The sequence below is a fragment of the Zootoca vivipara genome, chromosome 3 (assembly GCF_965207765.1).
Source record: "Zootoca vivipara chromosome 3, rZooViv2.hap1.1, whole genome shotgun sequence".
In the NCBI taxonomy this organism is placed as follows: domain Eukaryota; kingdom Metazoa; phylum Chordata; class Lepidosauria; order Squamata; family Lacertidae; genus Zootoca; species Zootoca vivipara.
This window is the reverse complement of record NC_142586.1, coordinates 54,034,073-54,046,126: the sequence shown is the minus strand read 5'-3', so window position 1 is coordinate 54,046,126 and position 12,054 is coordinate 54,034,073. Positions and strand designations below refer to the sequence as shown.

At 45.8% G+C, this 12,054-nt stretch overlaps 1 protein-coding gene across 2 annotated transcripts in view; it reads right to left on the bottom strand.

Moving 5' to 3' along the window:
* RNF217 (ring finger protein 217) overlaps positions 1-10,405 on the bottom strand; it is a 48,269-nt gene extending 37,864 nt beyond the window's left edge. The window contains exon 1 of one of the 2 annotated variants that reach the window (XM_035110589.3): positions 9,578-10,405. In XM_035110589.3, coding sequence (XP_034966480.3) covers positions 9,578-10,183 — 606 coding nt within the window. In that variant the 5' untranslated portion in view covers positions 10,184-10,405. The remainder of the gene's footprint in view (positions 1-9,577) is intronic. The other variant, XM_088666104.1, reaches the window with a different exon arrangement.
* Positions 10,406-12,054: the final 1,649 nt, after the last annotated feature.

Genomic DNA, 12,054 nt, shown 5'->3' with positions numbered 1-12,054 from the left:
CTTCACACGACATATAACTGACATGGAATTCACTTGCATAACCTGCATGAACACAAATGTAGTTTAAGAAGACTTTCCTATGGTATCATGGGGCTTGCTATCAAACTGTGCCTTTCATGAAGCTTTAGTTTTGGGTTTTGGGTTTTTCTCTTCTTATATTAACATGGTGGGGGGCGGACTTCCCATTGTGAGCAACAGAGAACACTTGAGGATTTGCAGGCAAGCAGGATGCCACATGCATTCATTTCCTGACCCAAGAGCCCTCAACAATTGCACAATCTGCACTACACATCCACTGTCGAAATGCAGCAATGTCTGAAGTTCTCGGGGATGGCATCTGAATTGCCTCCTGCAATTACTGCATCTGTCTGGGTGTCTATAGAAAATCTGGTAGCTCTGCTGTTATTAGTTTACATTAAAGCAATTATATTCTCAGCCACAAACGTCAAAAAAATAAACAAAAATAACCCACACAATTTTATAAAGGAAAAATCTGTCAGTGTAATACTGCTACCAAGTTTTCGTTTTCCTTAGAAAGCTAGCACTGAGACTTCAAGGAATTAAAGCAAGGCCTGGACCATGTGAAAACCAGGCAAAACTACTATAACAGGAAACCTATTAAAAAGATCTTTAGAATCCAAATATTTCTTACTGGGTTGGATCAAGACCTTAATTATTCTTAGAACAGACCCCTGAAAAGCAATGGGACTTGACTAACTTAAGCTCCACTGATTTCAGTGCATCTAATCCAAGCATAGCCAAGTACAGAGTCAGCCCACTGCATGTCTCCACACACTCAAATGTGTAGCATTCATACTCAGTGCTAGTGGCCCTCAGGAAAATGGACACATGCATAGTAAAAAGGTTCAGATGCTTCTGCAAGGAAAAGATTTTGGACACTTTTTGAGTGGAAATGTCACTGTTAGAACCACTCTTAGCAGAAGGCAACAGCACACTTGAGCTTTTTATACACCCTTGTGCAAATTAATTAAACAAACAATGTAGTTTATTGTACAAAGCTCACATACACACATACAAAACTCACATCTACGTACATTAGTAACAGATATGACCTCCACTATTTTTAAGCAGTATTTGAACACAGTTCGGTATGGAGTCTACTGGTTTCAAACAGTCACTGTTGAGTTTTGGATCCTTGTACCACACTTGAATCAGTGCCTGAATGATCTTCTCTATAGTTGTACAGTCTACAGCACGGAGGCGACTTTTGCCTATACTGTAGCCCACAAATTCTCAATGGGATTTACGTCTGGGGAATTACCTGGCCAATCAAGTACCTGTATTTGCTGTTCTGTCATGAATTTCTTCACCACTTTCGATGTGTGACAGAAGGCTAGGTCCTGCTGCAATATCCCAGTACCGTCAGGATACCTCCTTTCCAGCTCTGGAATAACTCTCTTTCGTAGAACCTCAATATATTGTGGCGAGCACATCATTCCTTCTGCTTCCAACACCATAATGATCAACTGACTTTTCATGTTTGTTTTGAGTACAGGATTACGAGCAAGATAGAAAACATGCTTTGTTTCAATTAATTTGCACATGTACTTTTGAATTATGATGCCTGAGAAACTTTTCCTGTTCTACAAGCTCCTTTAAAAAACACTTTATGTTGTTGTTGCTGCATTAGGCATGTTTATGTAATTAATTATAAACTAGATGGTAAAATTAATCAGAGCTGGTTTAGTGTAGTGGCTGGAGTGCACAGGGAAGGCCCAGGTTCAAATTCACTCAGCCATGAACTCCTTAATGTGTGGGGTAATAACTGTGTCAATTATTATACAGCCCTAGTGTAATAAACTCTAACATGTCCTTTGTCTAGCCTTGGGGTGGCACAAGTTTCAATAGGGAAGCAATTGGAGATAATAGTAAATACCATGCTATGTCAACAGAGCAGCATTACGTCAATGAAACACACAAGGTGGTCAAACCAGAGTCAATTCAGTCATATTACCTATGGAGTTCTAGTTTTGATAGGGAACAGGAAACTAAAATCAGCAAGATGGCACAGTAGCAAAGCTTCTTATCTGCAGATGGAAACTGCAAAAGCCTTCCACTAATTAGCTGCTGGGGATGTTCTCTGCCACCTACTGAGCCCAATGTGCATGCGGGTAGGAAAACATGTCTGGCTAAAGAGGCTCTGCTGAAGCAGTGACTCAACTTGTTATTTGCTCAGTGCTCAGAATCATGCCCAGCTGTACTTGATGAAGACGAGTACTTCTATCCCCAGCCCATATCTGTTTTTCCTATGAATTTTCTCTGTGATGCTGCCTACCTCTCTCTGCACCATGAATCAAGTATCGCCTAGTAGCATTTTAGTATGTCAACAAATAAGGCCAGATTCAACTAGCAAGTAGCAATAGTGGAAGCCAATGCAAGTCCTTCCCCTAATACAACAGGTTGTTTTTTTCACTCCCTCCTTTCCCTCTGAGAGTCCTCAAATTGGCTCTGATGTAAGTGTGTTGGGGGAACCCCATAACAGTTCATGTGGCAGGGGGTGCGGAGAGGGGAGACTGAATGTCTGGCAAGCTGACATGCTTGCACTGATGGAACAATCTGCTTAGCACTACATTGAATTCCTCCCTGCAGACTATTTATTTCAAATGTTGATCTACTGCATCTCATTAAAATCATACCAAGGCAGAGGATACTGTCAATATAAAACAGGAATTGAAAAACTATCCTATATGCAATAATAACAATCCAATCCAACAAAATTCAATCCAGCACAGCCAACTCAGCTCTCTTGAGGAAGAGAGATGGAGGGAGGAAGTAGAGGAGCAACTTGGCACTGGGAAAAGGCAGCCCAAAAGAGGCGCCCAAACATTAAGCCCTAGCCTCTGCCAACACTATATGCCACCGCCGGGAGCACAGTCTGCAGCCCGAGAGCTATGCACACATATCAATAAAAATAGATATTTTGCTGGGGGGTGTGTGTTCTAGTGTATTATGAAAAGGTTTTTTGTATTGGGTAAGAGCTTTCTGTATATCTTTGGACAGATATGGGAGGGGGGAGAAAAAGGAAAGTGGGAGGCATCTAAAGAAACTGGTGAGGCTGCATAGGGAGCTTACTTTCCATTATGAAATGGAAGGCAGGAAAAATCATGAAGAAAAAGTATGCATGAGTAGCCAACAGTTGCAGGGAGAAGGTCAGGTGAGCCAAAGCTCAGAATGAACTCAGGCTTCCAAGAGAGGTTATAAACAATGAAAAAGGATTCTTTGGCTATGTTCAAAGCAAGAGGAGGAAGAAGCAAGTAGTGGGTCCCTTGCATGGAGAAGATGGAGAAATGTTATTGAGGACAGAGGGAAGGCGGAACTGCTCGACACCTACTTTGCCTGTGTTTTAACCCAAAAGGAAAGCAGTGCCCAACTGGGTGAGAACAGAATAAACGATGCAAGGTGAAAACTGCAGCCCAAGATAGGAAACAAGGTGGTAGAGGAACACAAGCTTAACATGAGTCCACAGTGTGATGCAGCAGCAAAAAAAGCTAATGCTATTCTAATTTTCCACAACAAAAGTATAGTGTCCCAATCAAGGGAAGTAAAAGTACCACTCTGTTCTGCATTGGTCAGACCACACCGGCAGTACCATGTCAGTTCTGGGCACCACAATTTAAGATATTAGGATATTGACAAACTGGAATGCATTCAGAGGAGGGTGACCAAGATTATAAAGGATCTGGAAACCAAGTCTTACGAGGAACAGTTGAAGGAGTTGGGTATGTTTCGTCTGGTAAAGATGAGACTGAGAGGAAAAATGATAGCCATCTCCAAATGTCTCAAGGGCTGTCACATGAAAGGTAGAGCAAACCTGTTTTCTCCTACTCCGGAGGCTAGAACCTGAACCAATGGCTTCAAGTTACAAGAAGGCACATTCCAACTAAGCATCAGTAAGAACTTTGATAATAGAACAGACTCCTCTCTTGAGAGGTGGTGAACTGTCCTTCCTTTTGCTGCCTCAGGGGAAGGACAGTACTGCCCCCCCCCCAATTCTTCAAATGAAAGCTGACCAGATTGGTTGGTGAATCTTACTTTGACACTGGCGATGAGACCTCCACTGCACTCAAAGGCTGCAATTGTGGGGTGCAGGGCAGATCCTATGGCAAACCCATCTCTGTCCACTCCTTGCTTTTCTGAATTGCCACTCTAGGTGGTTGCCTCACTCTGACTCATGGTAGAGCTGGCCCTGATTCTGAGTTTAATGGTGATGGTCTGAAGCTGGGAGCCTCCTGTACTCAGTGTCCTGAATTTCTAAGGCAGTGTTTCTCAACCAGTGTGCCTCCAGATGTTTTGGGACTACAACTCCCATCATCCCTAGCTAGCAAGACCAGTGGTCAGGAATGATGGGAGTTGTAGTCCCAAAACATCTGGAGGCACACTGGTTGAGAAACACTGTTCTAAGGTTCTAAAATATACAGAGAGCCTTGCCTAAGTACATAAGGCTCCCAACTTCAGACAGCCTCAGGGAGTTGGAAGGTGACAAGAACAAATAGGTGGAGCTAGCATGCTTATCTCACTTCCCCCTTGTGTGTTTACTAAATGAAGCTACAGTACATCCAAAAAGGGCTAGAGTGAATCCAAGTATGCTCCCTCCATGAGGAATACCAGGCATTTATCCTTATTCAAACTTTATATCTTGGTGATGATGTGCCAAGCTCTACAGTAAACAAATGAACAGTTTCTAATTTTCAAGTCTCCAGAATGTACTAGTCCTTTACTAGCACTGTAAAAACAATCCATTTGCCATTGCTGGCCTGAACAACCAGTCTTTTCCTACCACCTGCTTCAAGCCAGCACATGACCAACACATGTTTTCAAGTATGACACTTATAGAATGATATCATGCAGAATATTTTCCCTGCTTCCTCACCAAGTGATTCTGCTTAGTGAGCACAAGGTTGTGTAGTAAAGCTGCCACAATTCTGTGCTTTTGGTATGAATCGAAAGGGCACCCAGTTGCTTCATTCCTGCAAGCTCATCTCATCTGGTAAAGTTATATTAGTCCTGCCTTTCACCAACCACACGCCATATTCCATGGAATATCACTAACCGAAATACGGTTTATGAAAAGTGAAGCAGGTGCTCTTAACAAATGCTCATATTTCCAACCAACTACCCCCCCCCCGGCCTTCATTTAGATGCACAGCATATTCTCAGCTAAATATTTGCTCAAGTCTTTCAAGACTTGGACCTATGGACTTAGCTGTGCAAAAGATTCTGTGCTGATGTGGGTCACTTTGACCTCCATACATCAGCCCTGCTTGCCAGCACCAGTCTGCAGAGTAGAAGTTCTCCAGCAGGCCAAACATCTGAAATACCATTCAGTTCATTTCCATGCATCTGGGGAAAGAGATGCAACACTGATTCATTAGAGCAGAGGTGAAGGACCTTGGGATGAGGGACCAAATGTGGTCTTTCAGGCCTTTCTATCTGGCTCTTGGAATTCTCACTAGACCACATCTATTTCCAGGCAACACTTCTTTACCAGGACTGCTCTGTGTCTCAAGGGCTTCTGCCTGGCTGACACAGGTCCATGAACTGTGACCTCTAGCTCGTCTGGGTGGAGATGTGTGTGTGCATGCAGAGACTCTCATCTTTTGCATGGCTGAAATGTGGCCTCCGGTACAAAGGAAATAATCAAATCTATGCCCACCTTTGGCTCTGACCCCACCTGCCACTGGAATGTGGTCCATGGAAGGTTTCCCATTAGAGTACATGGTCCTTGGGCTATAAAGGATTCCTTACTCACTTTGAGCCTTACACTGGGAAAAAGATGTTTGGCTCTAATCAGTATTTTGTTTCATGCACACACACTGATGCTGACTTCTACCAGACCCATTGACCAGAAAATGTAAAGCAGTGAAAATCAGAAATCCAGGAGAAATTCCCATTCTGTTCAGTTAAGTTCCTCCTTCCTCAGAAAAGGTGGAAAGGGGAAATGACCTGTCCACAATTAAACAAGGAATAGAAACAAAGAGGTATTTTGGTTTTCCATTTTGGTTATTTGGAAGAAATGAACTGTGGATCAGGTAAAAAAAAAATCACACCCATTTTAGGACAGAGGCATAAAGTTGAAGATTCAGAACTTTCAATCCTGGAAAAGTCTTACAATAGCAGAAAGAGTTCTGCTGGGCCCTGGGTCTATGCTGCTAAATTTAAATTTAACTAAAGCATCACCACCTATCCTCCCTGGCACCATGTACAGGTACAGATGTGAAACTTTGTGAAAGAAAAAAACAGGTTTGTGGGGTGTTTTTCTAAAACAACAACAACAATGCTACTTTCCCCTTCAAATAAGCTCCTTTGGACAAGTTGCTTAAACCCTCTTCAGGTGTAGAAAAGGCTCCCCACTGCAGAGGTTCAGCTCCCAACACATGGAGGGCTGTGGGAGCAAGAATAGTGATGCTCCAGAGAGCATTTCTTTCATTTGATGGTAACTGTGTTTCATGAAGGTGGGCTTTGAAAGATAGAATCAGCTCCCTAGCGATGTATGCAGACTCTTCCTCCCTCACCTTGACGCTTCCTCTAAAAATTGCCACAAATGCCCAGAGAACAGACTATTTATACTGCGCCCTCTCTTGGACAAATAAAGCATGGAACGCTGAAAGTTTCAAGTGGTGTGCAGTGCAACACTGATCTAACACATCATCGTTGCAGGCCGGGATTATTGAGAGATCAAGCATGAAATACTTCTCAAATTGCAACTTACTCAGTACTATAATTGCTTATGACATACAACTTGAACAAATTAAATACCAGTACCTTACAATTGGGACCCAGGTGGCTCTGTGGGTTAAACCACTGAGCCTAGGGCTTGCTGATCAGAAGGTCAGCGGTTCGAATCCCTGTGACGGGGTGAGCTCCCGTTGCTTGGTCCCAGCTCCTGCCAACCTAGCAGTTCGAAAGCACATCAAAATGCAAGTAGATAAATAGGAGCCGCTACAGTGGGAAGGTAAACGGCGTTTCCATGTGCTGCTCTGGTTTGCCAGAAGCAGCTTTGTCATGCTGGCCACATGACCTGGAAACTATACGCCGGCTCCCTCGGCCAATAATGCGAGATGAGCGCGCAACCCCAGAGTCGGTCACGACTGGACCTAATGGTCAGGGGTCCCTTTACCTTTACCTTACAATTACCGGGACGTGGTTGGCGCTGTGGTCTAAACCACTGAGCCTAGGGCTTGCCAATCAGAAGGTCGACAGTTCGAATCCCCGCGGCGGGGTGAGCTCCCATTGCTCTGTCCCAGCTCCTGCCCAGCTAGCGGTTTGAAAATACGTCAAAGTGCAAGTAGATAAATAGGTATCTCTCTGGCAGGATTATACAGGTGAAACTCGGAAAATTAGAATATCGTCGAAAAGTGCATTTATTTCAGTAACGCAACTTAAAAGGCGAAATCAATATATGAGATAGATTCATGACATGCAAAGATATGTCAAGCCTTTATTTGTTGCAATTGTAATTATTTGTCATTAGGCGGGTCAATTATAAATGGAATGCAATTAATGAAATGTAATAGCGATGCTTATTTTTGTATTATTGTAACTATTTGTTTTATTACTGTGGAATTTACAAAAGAAAGCATTTGTAAAAAAAATTTTTTTTTAAGTTGCATTACTGAAATAAATGCACTTTTCGACGATATTCTAATTTTCCTAGTTTCACCTGTAAACAGCACTTCTGTGTGCTGCTCTGTTTTGCCAGAAGCAGCTTAGTCATGCTGGCCACATGACCCGGAAGCTGTACGCCGGCTCCCTTGGCCAATAAAGCGAGATGAGCGCCGCAACACCAGAGTCATCTGCGACTGGACCTAATGGTCAGGGGTCCTTTTACCTTACAATTAAATAACCAGCTTGCTTATATAGGTATGCGATCACTTGCTCCTTTTGTGTTGCTGTCATCAGTCAGAAATACCACTGAGAAGTTGCAGCAACACACTTAACAAATCTGTTGAGAACCTGTTATTTTAACAGGAAGACAAATGCACAGTTGGATTTTTTTAAAAAAACACACACCTCTAGATAAAAGTATTTTTTCCTTCTGATTAAATACTTGGAAAAGTGACACAAGTCTCTCAAAGCTGTACAGGCCTCTCTAAGTTGTACCTTTGCCTCTGTGACACTTAGAAAGGGTGAAATCCCTGCAAGGACTGGGAAATTTTATACAACACAACGAGGAAGTGCACATATCAGTAGAGACTATCAGCAAGTCCACATTCCGACAGTCTTGAAAGACCTGAATTTGTTATGAAGCTGAAAAATTACAAGATCAAGCTCAAAGGGGTGGGGTTCAAACAGAAATAATTAAGCCCCAGAACTGAGCATAGGAATTTTCTATGGATGCTGCTCAACTAATTGTATTCTAGTCAGAGAAGACCCACTGAAAATTACGAAAACACCTTAACCATACACACCACACGATATTAGTGGTTTATCAGTGTAGACAAGATGAAGACTCTAAATTCACTCCATTCATTAAACATTCTGTATGACTAACATAAAAATGATCAACAGCATATTGGAAACAGCTGTTCTTTTTGAAATACATCTCATTACTTTGTAGAATTGCAGTTGATCTTAGGAAGGTATTACCCTACAGTGATTTTTAATCTCCCCCTTAATGATCAGTATGGTAATCCATATCTTCTTGTACTGTTTTTGGGCAGAAAAATAAATGCAAGCAGCAGCTCTGGCATGGAAATATGTACAGAGCTTGTGTACATGTACAAAAACACAAACACCAGCTAGGATTTCCTACATCAGTGAGTAAAGTCGCAATAGACAGAAGGCAGTTAACCTCCTGAATAACAGATGCATTATCTAGTCTTTGTACTGCCTTCAATGGCCCATATGACCTTCCTCAGTGATAAGGAATCAGCTGATATTAAATCAACACACTCCCCCACAAAGAAAGGAGACATTAGGATCCGAGGCTAAGCTATTGTGTTTGTATCTCCTGGGGTGGGTGAAGGAACAAACCTACACAGTGGATGGCTTTTTCCTCCTTACAGGGAAATGGAGATGGGTTTGTCCTTACAACTGAACAGGCCAAACACTGACATATGGGAAAGGAGCAGAATATTTACCTCCCCCCCCCCAACAACAAATCACAATAGTGATTTACAGCACCATGTTAACCATGTCTACTCATGAGACCTACTCAATAGGGCTGGGTCCCAGGGCCAGTGTGGGGTTAGGCATTGCAACCTCCATGGGAAAAGCCATTCACACAATCCTGGAAGTCGCAACTTACTTGTTGGGGGCCTTGTTCCCCCCCCCTCTCAGTCTAGTGTGGAATGGCAAGCAGGCAAGGCTTAGGAAAGGCACTCTGCACATGTTCAGAGCCCTAACAGCTGTTCTAAAATTGAGCTCACTTGCTTCTGATCTGAGCTGGGGAGAGGCCAGACTAGGGCATAACCTTGGAAGTTGTAACGGCAGGAGAGCAGTGGCGTTGTTGACCTAGTATCCTTGGAGCAAGGCGGGAAGACCGCAGGCCTGCAGGCGAAAGGAGCTGAGGGGGGAAAGGCAGAAAGCGGGCGAGGTGGGAGCGCGCCATGCTTACTTGCGAGCTGAGATAGAACTTGAGGCACTCCTCGCAGACGGGCTTCTTGCAGCAGGGCAAGGGCTTGAGGGGCTTCTCCTCCAGACACACGCGGCAAGTCAGCACCAGCAAGGGCCCGAAGTCCCCGGAGATGAGCCCGGAGAACGGCTCGGGCAGCAGGTACAAGTCCACCTCCAGGCTGCCGTCCCCGCCACCTTTTCCTCCTCCTCCTCCTCCTAGCAAGGAAGGCGGCGGCGGCGAGACGCCGGGGCCAGGGTCCCCTCCTGGGCGCGGAGACGCTGGCGGGGCGCTGGGCCGCCGGTCGCTTTCCACGCAGTAGACGGTGCAGTAGACGGGCCTCAGAGGAAGCCGGCGGCTGGGGCTGCTTCCCGCTTCCGAGCCGGAGCCCTCCTCCAGGCGAGCGACGGCGCTACCGTCCTCCGCCTCCGCTTCCCGGCCCAGCGGTTCACCAGGAGGAGCCGGCGGCGGCAGCGGCCCCGGGTCGCCCTCTGGACGGGGCGCCGCTGCCCTCCCGCTCCCCGCGGCCGAGAGAGGCGGCCCGGGGGCGCTGGCTGTGGCGGCGGCTGACTCCCGCGGGGCGCTCGCAGTGCTCAGCTGCTCCCCCATTCCCCCCGCCGCCGCCGCCCTCGCCGCCGCGGCCGCCGCTTCCCATCCAGCCGCCTCCCGGACGTGTGGTGCGCCAGCCGGATCCGCACGGCGTACAGCGCCGCCGCCACCTGGCTCCGTCCCCCTGCGGGGATTCCTCCTGCGCCCACCGCTAAGGGAGCGCCTGCAACCCGCCTCGCCAGCCCCGCACACGTAGGGCCCGCCGCCCCGACAGGGACCGCCTCATCCTGCCAGGCGAGCCGAGTTCAAAGAGGAGGACGAGCCCCTCCCGGAGCCGGGCACACCTCTCGGCGCTACCTAGAGCCTACGGCACGCGCGCGCCGCCCTTTCCCACCGACGGCTCCCTGCTTTTCGCTTCCCCCCGCCCGCCCTTTGTATTATTACATTTTATGATAATTGTATCTCTCATATACATTCCCCACCACCACTTTCTTCTAAAGCGTTACGATTTTTATTTTTAAAAAAATTAACATAGGGTGTCTCTATTTCTCCTTGACGCGTAATGCGATCTGATCTGTGCCTGGTTATGGAGTTCAGAAGGGTTCGATCTTAACTTACTTTGTTTAGGATTAAAGCCTTAATGTCCCTTCTAGCACACCCAAGGTCACGCCCAGTTACCCATTTCGTAAATCTAATATAACTGTTAGCGTCTTCCTTGTACAATTTCTAACTAGAGCTGTGATATTTGTAAGTTATATTCCTCTTAATTCTAGAGCTGATGTACGTTTAAAAACAATAGGTTGGGGGGCGGGGCGGGAATGAGTTCATTCACTTCACTTCTTCCTTTTCTCCTTTACTTTAGACCCCCATCACAAAGATCATGGCTTGGGAACCTCCAGATGTTGCTGGACTACAACTCCTATCATCCCCCACCATTGGCCATGGTATCTGGGACTGATGACAGGTTCCCCACAGTGACAGCAGTAATGCTCCCCCCCCCCATTCTCTGCAGAAATAAAATTCATTTCCTTTATGTGTGCACAGACAAGTACCACACACTGTTGTGTTTGCTTATCGGAAAAAGAAAAACATGAAAAAGAGCTCATTTTAAGTCGCAACCCATTCATGTTATTGGTTAATTGATTTTTAATATTTACGGTATATCTTTATATCTCGCCCTTCAAATGGAAAGCATTCCCAGGCCACATTGCTGGACAATGGCAATATATAGATGGGTGGAGAATTTGGACATTGATTAAATAATAGATCAGTGGTTCCCAAACATTTCCCATATTTGAAATTTACGAGGGGCTTGGTAGACCACTTAATGATTTTTCTGCCTATTGTTGGATCAGGCCAATGGCCCATCTAGTCTAGCATCCTGTTCTCGCAGTTGTTAACCAGATGCCTATGGGAATCCAGCGAATAGAACACAAGCACAAGCTCCCCCTCTCCTCCCTTGGTTTCCAGCAACTGGCATTCGGGAATATTGCTGTCTCCGATTGTGGAGGTAGAGCATTTGCCATAATGGTTAGGTAAAGGTAAAGGGACCCCTGACCATTAGGTCCAGTCATGACCGATTCTGGGGTTGCAGCGCTCATCTTGTGTTAGTGGCCGAGGGAGCCGGCATACAACTTCCAGGTCATGTGGCCAGCATGACAAAGCAGCTTCTGGCGAACCAGAGCAGCACACAGAAACGCTGTTTACCTTCCTGCTGTAGCGGTCCCTATTTATCTGCTTGCACTTTCACGTGCTTTCGAACTGCTAGGTTGGCAGGAGCTGGGATTGAGCAATGGGAGCTCACCCCATTGTGGGGATTCGAACCGCCGAGCTTCTGATCTGCAAGCCCTAGGCTCTGTGGTTTAACCCACAGTGCCACCTGCATCCCATAATGGTTAGTAGCTGCTAATAGTCCTCTCCTCCCTGAACAA